The 16,464-nt window shown below is 40.0% G+C and overlaps 1 protein-coding gene across 2 annotated transcripts in view; it reads right to left on the reverse strand.

The window, feature by feature from the left end:
- LOC103118527 (adenylate cyclase 10) overlaps window positions 1-16,216 on the reverse strand; it is a 44,718-nt gene extending 28,502 nt beyond the window's left edge. For both annotated transcript variants that reach the window (XM_060184582.1, XM_060184581.1), the window contains exons 1-5: window positions 16,077-16,216; window positions 10,680-10,833; window positions 8,099-8,291; window positions 6,665-6,751; window positions 1,191-1,465 (exon numbers count right to left, since the gene is read on the reverse strand). In XM_060184582.1, coding sequence (XP_060040565.1) covers window positions 1,191-1,465; window positions 6,665-6,751; window positions 8,099-8,291; window positions 10,680-10,833; window positions 16,077-16,131 — 764 coding nt within the window. In that variant the 5' untranslated portion in view covers window positions 16,132-16,216. The remainder of the gene's footprint in view (window positions 1-1,190; window positions 1,466-6,664; window positions 6,752-8,098; window positions 8,292-10,679; window positions 10,834-16,076) is intronic.
- Window positions 16,217-16,464: the final 248 nt, after the last annotated feature.

Genomic DNA, 16,464 nt, shown 5'->3' on the forward strand with positions numbered 1-16,464 from the left:
ACTCTGGTTTATGATGGTGTGGGGGATTGCCTGGGACTTTGGAGCCTCAGGCATAAGAGTCTGTTTGCATAACCATTATGCTATCTACCCCTGCCCAGCTTCATGCTTTCATATACATACACTTAAAATTGTAACAATTTATTCTTACTTGTTGCTATGCTTCACATTGGTTTGGTCTCGCTCTCCCCCGCTGGGAGATTTGGTTTGGCCCTTGCTAGTTTTTGCGCTACTCCCTTCTCCCTGCCCCCTACCCTATGTACTTCCTGAGTTCCTGCCGCAGCCGCAGGAGAAGGATGCAGGACAGATCTGTGTGGTGATTAGTTTAGGAGTCCCTCTCTGCTGCCGGAGGAGAAAGATGGAGGAGCACATTGCCCACTCATGAAAAAAGATTAAATTGCATTCTCAGCTCAGCCATGTGTCTCTGGTCGTCTCTGTTACCCGCCCGTGAAGCCAGCCTGGTTAAAACAACTTACTTGCCAGTAAACTAGACACATTATATCAAAATAATAGATTATCAGAGATATCTGTTTTTTGTCTGTTTATTTTTTCACCAGGGCATTGGTCAGTTCTGGCTTATGGTGGTGTGGGGGATTGAACCTGGGACCTATGTTGTATGCTTTACATTGGGTTGTTCTAGTTCTCCCCCGCCAAGAAAACTGAATCAGTCCAGTTAGTTTCGCGGCCCGCTTGGCCCCACCCCTAGGAACCCTGAGAGAAGTGCCAGAGTTCCAGAGTTCGAGAGTCGGAGAGCTGCAGAGTTAGAGAGTGCTTGGTGCCGCTGAGGGGGGAAAGAGGCAGCAGAGTTCTGTTTGGTGATTAGTTTGTCTTAGTTTATGAATCGTTGTTCCTGAATAAAGAAATACAGCTTCCCTGCCCAGCCGTATGTCTCTGGTCGTCTCTGTTACCCGCCCGTGAAGCTAGCCCGGCCAGCTAGAGCCTCCGAATTTTAACAACAGACCTAGGAGCCTCAGATTTGACAGTCTAACTATTTGCATAACCTTTATGCTGTCTCTTCCACACAGAGATGTTTATTTTTTTTAAAGAAACATTTGAGATAATAAGCTGGATCACCCATACCCAGCAGGGTAAATAGGGAACAATACTGATGCCCCCCACTAAAGTCTGAGAAGGGATCAAACAAGGAAAAGGGGAATCCACACGACAGGCATGAAGATGGTCAAGATACTCACAAGTCTAGCTCCTTAGGGATACCTTGAACATTGAGGTCCAGGCAAACTTTGTTACGAATGTCTTTGGGCTGTACAGCACCCAGAACAACATAGGTGGTATTCCTATTCTTCATTATGGCACTGGCTGCTGGGCAGGGTGGTTCCATGAAGGGTGACAGTGACATGATGATGAAGATGGGGACAGTTTGAATAAGCTTCTCCAAGAAGGCCCAGGAGGCTGAGTCTACAAACTGACCTTCATCAATGATAAAGATGATCCTTTCCTCTTTCACCGTCTGCACAAGACAGAGAACCACAGAAAGACTCTGGAACCTCTGTGCCTTACACCTGTGTATGGGTTTTCCTGAATACATTAAGTAGATAAAAATCTGTGTATTCCACTAACTTGTAATCTGTGCAATTTGGAGAGAGCTGGTTCTTAACATGTAAGAGTATTAGTAGACACTTAGCTGGTCCAAAAGTTTAAATATTATTTTATTAGTGATTTAGTATATATTTACAAAATTATAATACAAGGGTGTAATTCCAAACCTTTCCCACCACCAGAGTGCACGTTCCTATTCCCTCCATTGGAAACTGCAGACGGGTCAAATTTTGTGAAAAGAGTGCAAAATGTAGGATAGAAGAGACCATGGACAAGAGCAGCAATGACCTAAATAATGGATTTTCATCATGGGAAAATGAAGCTTTCCTGGGTATTTCAACTTTTCATTTAAATAATTCCTGAGCAACCCTTTACTTGGCATTATATACATAGTACTGAAGGAATTTCAGCTAGTACTTGCCCTGCAGGCAGTTTTTGCCATGGCGACTTAAATTCCAGTACAGGTTACTCTTTTTTAAAAAAATAATCTTTAAATATATTTTTCCTTTTATTGCCCTTGTTGTAGTAGTTATTGTTATTATTGATGTCGTCATTGTTGGATAGGACAGAGAGAAGTCGAGAGAGGAGGGGAAGACATAGAGGGGGAGAGAAAGATAAGACATCTGCAGACCTGCTTCACCACCTGTGAAGCGACTTTCCTGCAGGTGGGGAGCCGGGGACTCGAATCAGGATCCTTATGCAGGTCCTTGTGCTTCACACCATGTGTACTTAACCTGCTGCGCTATCACTGGACCCCCAGGTTATTCTTAAAACAGATCATGTGTGCCTTTTCCTATGTAGACAGCTTTCCCTAGCTGGCCTGAATCATTTATTCACTTATTAACCATTTAGTGTGCATCCATCAAGGTCAGGTACTATTCTATATTCTGGGAATACAAAATTTAAGAAAAGTTTTGTTTTAAGTGGGCCTCGTACTTCCACTGTGTAAGGTGTGTACACAGAGATGCATCCCATCCCCCAGCCCAGGCTCCAGGATGCTCTTAGCTCGTTTGGTTTCTCTGAGAAGGGCTGTATCAAGCCATTCTTTCTGTTACCATCAATGAAAGTCACAAAGGTTGTTCATTTCAGATTTCCTAAGAATTATTATAAAGTGTTCTAGCCTTGTCATGTATACACTTAACAACCCATTTTGCTATCAGCCATTCAATTCTTCACTAATCAAAGAACATTTTAATTAATAGGAAAACTAGCATTATAATACTGTTTTTAATTGATATCTTTAAAATTGAGGCACATGGGCATGGGAAATGAAAACATGAGTAAATAAGTGGGACTACATCCAACTAAAAAGCTATATCAAAAGGAAGCTACACAAGGATAACTAGGCAACCCAATAAGTGGAAGAAGACTTTTTTGGGGGATCCAGGTGGTGGCTGACCTAGTTGAGTACATGTTACAATGCACAAGGACCCAGGTTTAAGCCCCTGGTCCCCACCTGCAGGGAAAAAGCTTTGCAAGTGGTGAAACAGTGCTGCAGATCTCTCTCTCTCTCCCCCTCTCTATCTTGCCCTTCCCTCTCAATTTCTAACTGTCTCTATCAAACAAATAAATAAATAAATATAATTTTAAAAATTAAAAAAGACTCTTTTTTGCACACTACACATCTGAGCAGCAACTGATATAAAATATCTATAAAGATCTGGTACAGCTCAGTAAACAAAAAATAACTCTCTAAAATAGTGAGCCAAAGAACTAAATAGACAGTTTTCTAAAGAAGAGTTACATGTGGCCTACAGGCATGAAGAAATGCTTATCATTAGAGAGAAATGTTAATGTGAGAATTCCCTACATCAACAGAACAGAAAATGAGAGGTTTTGGTGACGTAGTGGAGAAAAAGGGGATTTTACTATACTACAGGTGGAAATGAAAACTAGTTCAGCCCCTTTTGAAGACTGTATGGAGAATCCTTAAATAAAAATGAAATTATGGTATGACCCAGCAATATCACTCTTAGGTATTTATTCAAAGGACACACAAACACTAATCTGAAGGTACAGCTGCACAGTTATGTTCATAACTGCTTTATTCACAATAGCCAATGAGTAGAAGCAGCCTAAATGCCCATCAACAGATGACCAGCTAGAGAAGTTATGGGATATATACTCCATAGAATACTGTGTCCTTTGGGACAAAATACATGGAACTGGAAGTGATTGTGCTTAGTGAAGTAAATAAAGAGATGAAAGCCAGCCACCAGATGGTTCCACTCATTTCTGGAATCTAGAGAACTGACTGATATGCTTGAACTTAGAAAAACAAAATGAAGGATGAGCAATGGCACACCTGGCTTGACATACACATTATCATGCACAAAGTGGCCTCACCATTTTTTGTGAAGTGAGAGAGTAAAGCAGAGATCAGTAGGAAAGATTTAAGTGGTACATAATTGGTCTTTGTTTCTTCACATTTAAATTGGAGAGATTGATTCAGATCTCTCTCTCATATTTAGGGCCTACTTACTATCTTACTATGTCCCAAGCACTTTGTGACGCTCAACATAAATTTACTCATTTAGGGGCCTGAGAAATAGCTCACTTGGATAGCGTTCTGCTTTGCCATGTGCTCAATCCAAGTTTGAGCCTGGCCTCCACCACACTGAATTAAGTTTTGGTGTTGTGATCTCTTTCACTTTATCTCTGCCTCTGTCTCTATCACTCATTTCATCCTCATAATGGGGATGGTGTCACTGAACCAGTGGAGAAAATTTAAGCATAGAGAGGTTAAGTGACTTGCTGGGATCACACAGGAAATGGTCGAGTGATTGTTGTCAAATAGTCAAAAGCATAAGCATTGAGCTGGTTTCAAAACTAGATACAGAAGCAATAGAGAAGGTTAAAAACTAAAGCAAACAACTGAAAAGACTCTTAAGACCAAACACAATCCCTTTTAAATCTTTAGAGATTGAACTTGAAAATCCATACTTAAAAAATTATTTATTTTAGATAGAGACAAGAGATAAATTAGAGGGAAAAGGGGATAGAGAGGGAGCCAGAGAACAACACCTGCAGCACAGATTTGCCATTCATGAAGCGCCCCCCACTGCAGGTGGGGCTCTGCACTGTGTGTGCTCAAGCAGGTGTGCCATATGAAATATGAAAATCCTTATTTTAAAAGCAACTTCCTGGATACTCAAAATGCAAACAGTCCAAAGACTAACCTTTAGGAACTACTGATGTTTCCTTACTTATTTGCTTAAGGGCAGAAGGAAGAGGCGGTTGTGTCATAAACTGAATATGAATGCCACACATGCTTATGGTTTATATGTGACAGACACTTTGCATTCAATCATGATACAGTCTGGTGAAAACATACAAAGTAATATTCAAAGTGTTACAAAACCACAGTGGAAAATAAATTTGATTTGCTTAGTAACTGCGGGTGTTCTCACCAAAGAGGTGCATTGAAGGGTAAAACGTATTTGGGGGAGTTAAAAATAAGTCTTTGTCACTTTCTGTTTCATTAGCAGTGGGAATTGTTAGGATGGCATAGATGTGTGCTGATGTAACCTGCATTTATATGAAGAGTGGCTGGAGTAGAGAGGCATGAGGCATAAGGAAAGTTGTGGAAATTGTCCCCAAAAAGGCATACCCTGAGCTGCAGCAGGGAGCAGAGGATGGGTGTTTCAGATATGCCCGAGGTAGGAAATGTAAAAAGTAACTGAGAAGATGTATTGGGGGTGAAGAAGGTGAAAAAGGCAGCAAAGACAACTCTAAATAATCAAGAATTAAATTGCCAAGAATTAAATAAACTATCAGGAGCAGAGTGAGGAATAATGGACATTGGGGTAAGAGAAAAATTAATATAGGATCTGACACTGAAATCAGAGGGAAGTATTATGCGAAATGGAACACATAGAAGGTTCTTGAAAATAGGGTTCTGGTACTTAAAAGACAGGATTGGAATATAGGTTTGGGTGTCACAAAAATAGAGTGAACAGTATCAGATTATTCAGAGGTCAGCACTGGTTTAGTATTTCAGATGAAAGAGAAATAGTTCTGAGCATTTTGCATATGATTTAGTCACATGACCCTTACAGCTCTGTGAGTGAACAATTAATTATTTCCCTGTTCTGTAGATGATGGGACAGAAACAGGCAGACTGAGTCACTTGCTTGAGATTACCCAAGCAGCAATGATCAGCCTAAGATCCCAAACTTTGACAGTCTGACTACAGTCAACATACAGTGGCTGTGACAATGCATTTCACATGAAGAAGAAAAGAGAGCTAGTAAAGAAGTCAATCTCAAAAAAAAAAAAAAAAAAAGTCAATCTCATCCAATCATTTAGGCACCTAGTTAGGGAATCCTTAGATTTCCACACAAATATGATGGGCCTAGACCTAATGGATCCCTCTTCCCACTATCACTGGTCATTTCCATCAGCAACATCATCATAAGCCCCCTTGCAGGTCAACCAGGTGAACTTACCCTCACTATAAAGTAGCAATGGTAGGGACTGTCCCAGTCTCCACAGGAAAGCTGGGTCATCCTGCTCTGCCACTTGAGGAATATTGGTCCTGAAATGAGTGTAGCCTAGAATGTTCCTAGCCGTGGTCATGAACTTCAGGCTTAGACTGACAGGGACTCAGAAGTTACACAGGTTCCTATGCTAAATATAAATATGTATGGGCCCTGTATCAGGTGGGTGGTGGTAAACAGTTAATTCTATTCATAGATTGTTTCAAGATTGGGAGCTACTTTCTGCCCTAGTCCAACTTTCTAGCCCTTTTCTCAACTCTGACACCATGTTCTCAGACAATATTTTTGTCCAACTCCATGTTAGCTATCAAATTCAAGTAAAAACTATGATAGTCACAGGCCCCTAGGAACATGCCTAAAATGGCTTAGCTTCTTTATACCCTAAAATCCCTGTTCTAATGTTTTCTGTTCCTACTTTTTGTTTCCTGTTCATTAATCATTTTGTCCCATTTTTTATCTTGCCTCCTTTCAGACAGCAAGTTGCAGATGCTATCTTGAGTCTATCCTGACTTCCTTGGGCAGGTGACCTCACCAGTGTTTTGGAACTTCACCTCTCCAGAGCCAGAGCCCTACTCCACTAGGGATCCATTAGCATCCACAGATGCTCTTACTTGCTCCAAGATCCTCATGAACAAGGCTTCCAGTTGCTTTTGCTTTCTCAAGGAATTCATCTTGGAAACTTCTCGTGATATAGGGAACTGTGTAGAGAATTATGAAAACATCAAGTTTGGAAACATAGCAAAGGGAATATATTTCCCATCTATCTGAAAGGAGAGCTCCAATTAACCTTCTGGATATGAAAAGTGACTAAGCAATTAACATTCATTTTATGGGAAATATTTAAGCCTTCCCCAACCCCCCAAATAACCTGCCAAACCATACCATTATGTATCTAACCTAAAGCCCTAGTAGCATTAAGTACAAGTAGGAATTCAGCCTGTATTAAGAACTCCTGGGGGGCTGTTCTGGTCTCAGGATACAACCACCACAGGAATATATGCTATAAAACCACACAGCCATTTTCATTCTCTACTTTCTCTTGTATAAGTGGAAATCCTCTTAGTCATTCAAGCTGGTGAAAATTGTCACACGAAAGGTCTTTTCTACAAAATGAAGTGGTGTAGCACTAACTTTCAAAAAGTAAAGGATGGGGCTGGGTGGTGGTACACCTGGTTGAGCACACATGATACAATGCATAAGGGCTTGGGTTCAAGCCCCCCAGTCCCCACCTGCAAGGAGAAAGCTTTGCAAGTGGTGAAGCAGGGCTGCAGGTGTCTCTCTTTCTCTCTCTCGTTCTATCTGCCACTTCCTTATCTACTTCTGGCTGTCTCTATTCACTAAGTAAATAAAAATAAATTTTAAAAAATAACAAAAAGCAGAGAACACCTGTACCAGTGTGACACTATCCTGTGCCTGAAATCCCCACATGTTAAAAAATCTAGTTCCTTTCCAGCTCTAATTCTTTGTTATTGAGTCCAACAAATGTACAGTCTCACAGGGTGTTCTCTTTTTTTAAAGTTTTTTTTTCACTTTTTAAAAAATCTTTATTTGATAGCGACAGCCAGAAACTGAGAAGGGGGAGACAGAGAAGGAGACAGAGAGACACCTGCAGCACTGCTTCACCACTTGTGAAGCTTTTCCCCTGCAGGTGGGGTCCAGTGGCTTGAACCAGGGTTCTTGCGCACTGTAACATGTGCACTCAACCAGGTGCGTCACCACATGGCCAGGTGTTCTATAGTGTTGCAAACACTAGTGGTCACTGGTGGGAGCAGACTTACTTCACACTGGGACTAGCTAGGCTGGCACTGCTATGATGGGAATATAAACATTTACAAGTAGTCGCTGAAATTTTGTTGACTATGGTACTTGTAGATATTTTTATAAGACGGTTACTATTTCAAAAAGGACTTGATACCCCTGATTTTATTAGCAAAGGCTAATAAAAAGCCAAAAAGTAGATGAGTACCAAAGCCTGGGGAGAAATTACTGAACCCATCCCATCACCATTTCTTGGAAAAACAAAAAACTTAGAACTGGCTAGTTACCTGTACATGGAAAATGCCATTAAGAAGACAGTGGAACTTCTCCTCCAGAACTGGCTTGATTTTATTCTGAAGGTTGGTCTGTCTTTCTTTGTAATGTTTACAAGTATCTAGACCTAGTACATTGGCCATGAGTATCTGGATGGTATAAAAACTCTGATGGTAGCTGACCTTAGTCAAAGCAATAGCAATAGTCCTGTTTACAAGAAAGTAAAAAAATCAAAGAGAGTTTTTAAAGATTATGAAAACAAAAATGGTTGATGGAAACCATGGATTCTGTATTCATGGCTAATACAGGGCTTTGCCCAGCTCATCTGGAGGCTGTTCTTATTTCTGCTCCAGATCTGCTCCCTCTTATCACAATATTCCTGAGTCCTGGATCACACTAAGCAGATCCCACTGTGGTGCTGCCATAACATGCTTGGTGGTGTCCCCACACTCCTGTTCATGTCACTGCTTCCAAGCACCATGGCTTCTGAATCTGCCACCATCACAGAAGCATGAAGTGTCTGGATAGATTCAAGTCTTCTCTCTGATTTGCAAGTTTCTGGTGGCTCCAATTGTCTCAAGGTGCTTGAAGTCTAGATGCCTATGATCTATAAGATTCCTGGGGGGATTAAGTCATTTCTTGCTGCTCTCTCCCAAACAGATCACCCTCCACCAATGCCACACTGGTGGAAGTCCCTGTGCAGCTTCACCCACTACTTGTCTCCATATCTCTATTTATTTGAATCCTCACTTGGAGGTCACCACCTATCAGAAGTCCTCCTGGCCCCTTTTCCTGTTCATCTGTCTTAGTTCAAACATGACCTTCTGCAGATCTTCCCTGAGACCCCAGGTTTGTTACACACCCCTGCTCCTTTATGAGGTCTACAACTCTCCTGCACACTTTTAGCTTTGTCCTCACCATGTTGGTTTGATGTCCCCTCTCCTCTGTTTTGAGATGTTCTTGGAGGCAGACTCACCTATGTTTTCAAGACATTGACTGTACACCTCCAGGAGGGGGCCCTATGGCTGTCCCAAAACCCTCATGATATACCTTCTCTTATGAGCAAGCCTTCTAAGACAAAGTCAAGAGGTTTGTCATTCTCTCTTTTTTTTTTTAATTGCCTCCACAGTGATTGCTGGGGCTCGGTGCTGTCACTATGAATCCACCACCCTCCCCCTTCTAATTTTTATTAGATGGGCCAGAGAGAAATTGAGAAAGAACAGGGAGACAGAGAAAGAGAAAGATAAGACATCCGCATGCCTGCTTCACAGCTCCTGAATTAGACCCCCTGCTGGTGGGGAGCAGGAACTCAAAGCCTAGTCCTTATGCTTGGTAATATGTAAGTTTAACCAGGTACACCACCACCCAGCACCACAGTTTGTCATTCTCTCTTTTTTTTCCCTCCAGGTATATTGCTGGGGCTCAATGATAGCCAGCAGTACAAATCCACAGCTCTCTTTTTCCATTTTATTGGATAGGACAGAGAAATGAGAGGGGAGGGGGAAGATAGAGGGAGAGACCTGCAGATCTGCTTCACCGTTTATGAAGTGACCACCTTCCTCCGGGAGCTCAAACCGGGATCCTTGCAAGGGTCCTTGTGCTATGTACTATGTGTGCCACTACCTGGCCCCCAGGTTTGTCATTCTCTATCCCCTCTCTTAGGGATTAATTCTGAAGTGGACATTCCCTGACCAGTTAACTGGGCTAATGTGTATTTATTCTACAGACCCAAATAAACTGGACTTCAACACTGATGCAGCTGTTCGCAATCTGTGCTTAGGCTCACTTAGAAAAGCCTTAATATGGGTGGGGACGATAGCATAACTTTCATGCCTGAGGCTCCAAAGTCCCATGTTTAATCCCGCACACCACCATCAGGCAGTGCTGAGCAGTGCTCTCTCTGGACTCTCTCTCTCTCTAATAAAAAACAAATATATATATGTTGCCTCCAGGGTTATTGCTGGGGCTCAGTGCCTGTACCATGAATCCACGTCTCCTAGAGGCCATTTTTTTTCCTTTCGTTGCCCTTGTTGTAGCCTTGTGGTTATTATTGTTGTTGTTGATATTGTTTGTTGTTGGACAGGACAGAGAGAAATCGAGAGAGGAGGGGAAGACAGAGAGGGGGAGAGAAAGATAGACACCTGCAGACCTGCTTCACTGCCTGTGGGGAGCCAGAGGCTTGAACTGGGATCCTTAACGCTGGTCCTTGGGCTTTGCGCCACGTGAGCTTAATCCGCTGCGCTACCGCCCGACCCCCATAAGTATATACATATACATATATATATATATAAATATATATATATATATTTAAAAGCCTTATTATTTTGCTGTTTAAACTTTTCCTGGCATTGGACCCAGTTTTCTGGGAGTCAATCCTGCTTTTCATTTTTTGGCTTAATCCACTTAGCACAAGGAACATGGTTCCCATGGATCATGTAAGATAATTCACATAATGAAGAGGAGCATCAAAAGAAATGAAATTCTTAAAAACACTAGCATTCCTTGAGTTCACAAGAGATCAGATGAAACTGGGCATGTTCAGGGTGGTATAGTCAGAGATGAGTTCACAAGAAATGGTGGCTGCAAGACACCCACCTGTGGTCCTCGCCTTGAGCCAGGTACTCAATTTCCATAAGCATCTGACTTTTCCCATATCCTGGTAATCCTTCATACATTAGGACTTGGCTGCAGTTAGACATCAAAAACTCCTTCATAGAACACATGAAGTATTTGATCTCTTTATCACGTCCTGTGGTTTTTGTTATTTGAAAAGGGAGCAAATCCAATCAACACAAAATAGTCGAGAGGCATACAAAAGCACATAGTGATATCACTTTACAACCACTGTTTGAATTTCCATGTACATGGACATTGCTCCAGAACTTCAGTGAGGTCCTGTGCACTTAAAAAAAACATTATTTCTCTAGAGCACTACAATTAACAATGTGACATTACAGTTTTAACTTCCACAAGCTTCCAGGAAAAGCATTCTTATAATAATAGCTACTTAATAATAAATATAAAAACTGAAGTGGCTTAGATTACACAACCAGAAAGTAAATTGGAGCTGTCTAACTTTAGTAAGTGTCTTCTTTTTCTCTTTTTTTTCTGTAATACACTAGATGTAATCTATAGATTACCTTAGACAATATATTGTTAGTTTCTTATACTGAACAATTTTGGATATGTTTTTTTCTGATTATATAAAGTAAACTAGCCCTCTGTATATGAGTAATGGTACTTCTCTAAAAAGCATTCTTCATAATAAGAAATTCAACTTACCTTCCAAAATAATACATAAAGTATGTGTATCATAAGAATAATGTAAATTCTTAGTAAAAATAAATTTAAATTTCTTCTTTTTTATTTATTTTTTTTGTAATTTTTTTTTTATTTATCTTCCCTTTTGTTGCCCTTGTTGTCTTTTTATTGTTGTTGTAGTTGATGTCGTCGTTGTTAGATAGGACAGAGAGAAATGGAGAGAGGAGGGGAAGACAGAGAGGGGGAGAGAAAGATAGACACCTGCAGATCTGCTCCACCGCCTGTGAAGCGACTCCCCTGCAGGTGGGAAGTCGGGGACTCGAACCGGGATCCTCATGCCGGTCCTTGCGCTTAGCACCACCTGCGCTTAACCCGCTGTGCTACCGCCCGGCTCCCCTTTCTTCTTTTTTAATACTTATTTTCCCTTTTGTTGCCCTTGTTTTTTTATTGTTGTAGTTATTGTTGTTGTTATTGTTTTTGATGTCATCATTGTTAGTACAGAGAGAAATGGAAAGAGGAGGGGAAGACAGAGGTGGAGAGAAAGATAGAAACCTGCAGACCTGCTTCACCTGTGAAGTGACTCCCCTGCAGGTGGGGAGCCAGGGGATTGAACCAGGATCTTTAAGCCAGCCCTTGCACTTTGGACCACGTGCGATTAACCTGCTGCACTACCATCCAGCTCCCATAACTTTCTCCTGATTACAATACTAACTCATGCCCATGGAAGGTCAAATTAAAATTTTTTCTTTTTTAAATTTTATTTATTATTGGATAGAGACAGAGAGAAATTGAGAAAGGAGAGGGAGCTAGAGAGCAACAGAGAGACACCTGCAGCCCTACTTCACCACTTTTCCCCCTGCAGGTGGGGACCAGGGACTTGAACCTGGTTCCTAGTGCACTGCAGTGTGTGTGCTTACCCAGGTGTGCCACCACCTGGCCCTTAAAATTGAATTTCTCAATACTGAGAATGACTCTGGCATCCCTCAGATAAGTGCCACTTCTTCTGTCACTATTATTCTTCTTGTGTTTTAAATTGTTGTATCCTTAACAGGACAACAGAAATCTGAAACTCAGCCCACATCTTTGGAACCTAGGTGTGCAGGGAAGTTTCTGGGACAACAGTAATTTCAAAGTAAGAAATTTCTGTCAAGAACTCTGAGACTCGTTTGAAACTGACACTCCTTTGCTGGTATTTATTTATTATCCACTCTAAGTGGATTCCTGAAACTACAGGTAATATCAAACTCTATATTACACTATAATTTTTCCCAATATACACTTAACTTTATTGTATGTGATGCACAGTGAGGGATTAATAACAATCATGTGACTATCTTTCTCAAGATACTTCATTGTACATAGTATTTCAGATCACAGTTAACCAGGGGTAATTAGAACTACCAAAACCAAAATGGCATGAGGGGGTTACTCTAAAGATATACTTATTATTATCAAGTCTCTATTGAAAGCCACATCAATTAATCTAAGCTTAGGTGTTTTATACAATGATACAATTAAGTGTTTTACTTGGTAATGTAGATTTCTGGGTATGTTTTAGTGAGAAATATGCTTCAGATTGCATTTGGGCAAAACATGTGAAATGCCGTTCGAACACCAAGTTTGTAAGGTGTGTATGGTATTCCCTTCACCTGAGGTTTCCTGGAAATGAGAGGATGAGACCTAGGCAGTCACTCAAGAGAATCTTGTGGGTTTCTGTTTTCTATCCACATTGAAAATACATGGATTAGTGGACTGGGGAACTATCATAATGGCTATGCAAAAGACTTATATGTTTGGGACTCTGAGATGCCAAGTTCAATTCCTACCTCCACACTGAACCAGAGATGAGCAGTAAGTGCTCTGGTCTTTTTCTCTTTCTCTATCATTAAGGTAAATAAATAAATAAGTAAACAAATAAACAAACAAGAAGAAAGCACATGGATGACATCTGATGGATCCGGGTTCTAAAATGAGGTTACGTTAACTTGAAGTGCATTTACTTCATCTAAATAAGTCCCTGATATCTGAGATAGTTATATACATTTCTGACCCTAGAAAAGCTGATATTTGTTCATTACAGTGTTGTTATTATCTATACTGTGATTTAGTTCATACAGTTTCATTTATGGTAGCTTTTAGAAAAGAAGAACATTCATTTTCCATACTTACAACCACTGACAGTCAGATTTTGACTGTAACTTTAAAAAAGACCACCAGACCATAATAAGACTTATATGTGTCACATATGTAGTGTCTTTAATCAGATCCTGTTTTAGTTTCCCTTTCTGTTCTTCTTTCTCAACTTCTGTTATGAGTGGGATCATCCCATACTCATCTTTGTCTTTCTGACTTAGCCCACTTAACATAATTCCTTCTAGCTCCGTCCAAGATGGGTCAGAGAAGGTGGGTTCATTGTTCTTAATAGCTGCATAGTATTCCATTGTGTATATATACCACAGCTTTCTCAGCCACTCATCTGTTGTTGGACACCTGGGTTGCTTCCAAGTTTTAGCTATTATGAATTGTGCTGCTATGAACATAGGTGTACACACATCTTTTTGGTTGGGTATTATGGAGTCCTTGGGGTATATCCCCAGGAGAGAAATTACTGGGTCATATGGAAGGTCTATGTCTAGCCTTGTGAGAGTTCTCCACAAAGGTTGGACCAATTTACATTCCCACCAGCAGTGCAGAAGGGTTCCTCTGTCCCCACAGCCTCTCCAACATTTGTTGCTGCTGTCCTTTTTGATGTATGCCATTCTCACAAGATTGAGGTGGTATGTTGTCTTTATTTGCATTTCTCTAACAATCAGCGACCTGGAGCAGTTTTTCATGTTTGTTAGCCTTTTGGATCTCCTCTGAAGTGAATGTCTTGTTCATATCCTCTGCCCATTTTTGCATGGGGTCATTTGTTTTTTTGGTGCTAAGTTTGCTGAGCTCTTTGTATATTTTGGTTATTAGTCTCTTGTCTGATGTATGCACATATATAGTGTCTTAACATGACTGTTGTACCAAGTCTACAGTCTTACAGAAATAGGATGAGAGCTTCTGTTTAATGTCTTAACAAACTTATCCTTGGATAGAAAGTAGGACCTAGCTGAGGATAAGGGTGGGTCTTGCTTCTTTTCTCTAACCTTTGGAGTCTGGAGATCTGGATTTATAAGGGATTAGCATGCAGATTTTGATTCCCATGAATGCAGTTATGGTGAATTATACTGCTGGTCCAGTTGCTCTAGAGTCTTCTTCCAGGCTTTGCCCTAGTATTTCCCCAAAGTATGGGAACTAGCCTCTTCTTAATCATTCTTGTATAGTAGTAACCATGGTTTAATTTAGGATGATGTTTCTGTTTAATAGAAGAAGGTAAACAGGCCCCTGGACTTGGCTATCTTCAGAATCCATGGGACTTTTCTTTAAAAGGATGTATCCCTAACCCATCTTTGTCTACTTACCTCACTAGTCTCAAGTTAGCTTTCTAATTACAGGTTCTTTGATATTACCAAGAGTCAAAAACATCACTGCCAAATGGCTCACAGGTCTAAATGTAAAAGATGAAATGAAATTTCTGGATGAGAATCTATAAACATGACTTTTAGGTAAGGAAAAAATCCTTAAGCACTGTGCAAAAGCATTGACTGTGAAAGAAGAGGTTGATAAGTTGTGTTACATCAAAATTAGAATTCTGAGAGCAGAAAGATAGCACTATCCATAGCACAATAGACTTTCTCATCAAAAGTCCCAGGTTCAATTCCTGACACCACTGTAAGCCAGAGACAAGCTCTTGTAACAAGAAAAGTAAGAATTATGTTCACTAAATAAATGATAATATTAATACAGCAAAAAATGCAAGCAGAGTAGGAAAATTTAAACACAGTTGAAACAAGTGTCAAGAGACCCATTTCCAGAATATATAAATGCTTTCAACGGATATATAATGAAAAATAAGACAAACTTAAAAACATGGAAAACACTTGCACATATGCTTCATAAAAGATGATGTCCCAGTGATTAATAGACATACAAAATGCTCAGTAACATCGTGGAAATAAAATAGGAAATCACTATGAAATATATTTACTTTATAATTCTAAAATTATACCATACAGATTGATAAAAGAAAGCTCTTTGCAAAGATAAGGAACAGCTGGATTTCTCATGACATCCCTGATCAAAATATAATAATTGTGAAAAATCATTTGGCAGCATTTAAAAAAACTGTACCCTACTTCCTTACCTATATACACAAAAGAAATACAGAAATATGCATAAATATATTCACCCAAATATTTGTATAGAAATCACTATGGCAATACTATTCCTAAGGATCAAAAACCAAATGCAGCTCAAATGTTGTACAACCACAAAATGAATATATTGCTATGTTTCTAAAATGGTAATAAAATGGATTAATAATAGCTATACCTAACAACATGAACAGATTTCAAAACATTGATTAAAAGAATATGTAATAATACAACAAATTATTTAATCTATATGAGTTTTAAAACCAAGACTAATACCAATGAAGTTCAATCTAGTGAGTCTGTTGAAAGAGAAAAGGTTAAGGCAGGTCAGAGTCCTTATATTATGACTATTTGTCTGTTTACTGGCCTGGGTGGTGATTATGTTTACTTTATGATAATTCAGCAATTTGCAGAATTGTCTTTGGCTTACTATTCTGTATGTTTTGTTATATTTCAATAAGAAAGTTAAAAAACAAGGCCCACTACCTACCCAGCAAAGGGTAACACTCATTTCTGTTGCAGATGAGGTAGGCCATACCAAACATGCTGAAGAAAAGAAGAGAAGAAACGACATTAGATTAAAATTAAGAAAACAGGAAGAGCAAGGTTGACTACCTCTTAGTTCCCAGAAAACTTTCTTTTCAATCTCTAAGATTAGTCTACTACCTGACTCAATGGCTGTAGATATCAAGAGATTAGAAAAGGAGGAGATGTTCTTACCTGGTCCAAACAACAAATGGAGTAGATTTGACCACAGTCCCTGGAACATTGCTTATATGCATTATGGGGCTGACCCTTTCTTATAATCACATATCCAATATGTTACTCAAGAGTTCTGAGTGGTTACATCCTGGAAAAATTCCACCCTTTTATCTAAT

This window comes from Erinaceus europaeus, unplaced genomic scaffold (genome assembly GCF_950295315.1).
Source record: "Erinaceus europaeus unplaced genomic scaffold, mEriEur2.1 scaffold_815, whole genome shotgun sequence".
In the NCBI taxonomy this organism is placed as follows: Eukaryota; Metazoa; Chordata; class Mammalia; order Eulipotyphla; family Erinaceidae; genus Erinaceus; species Erinaceus europaeus.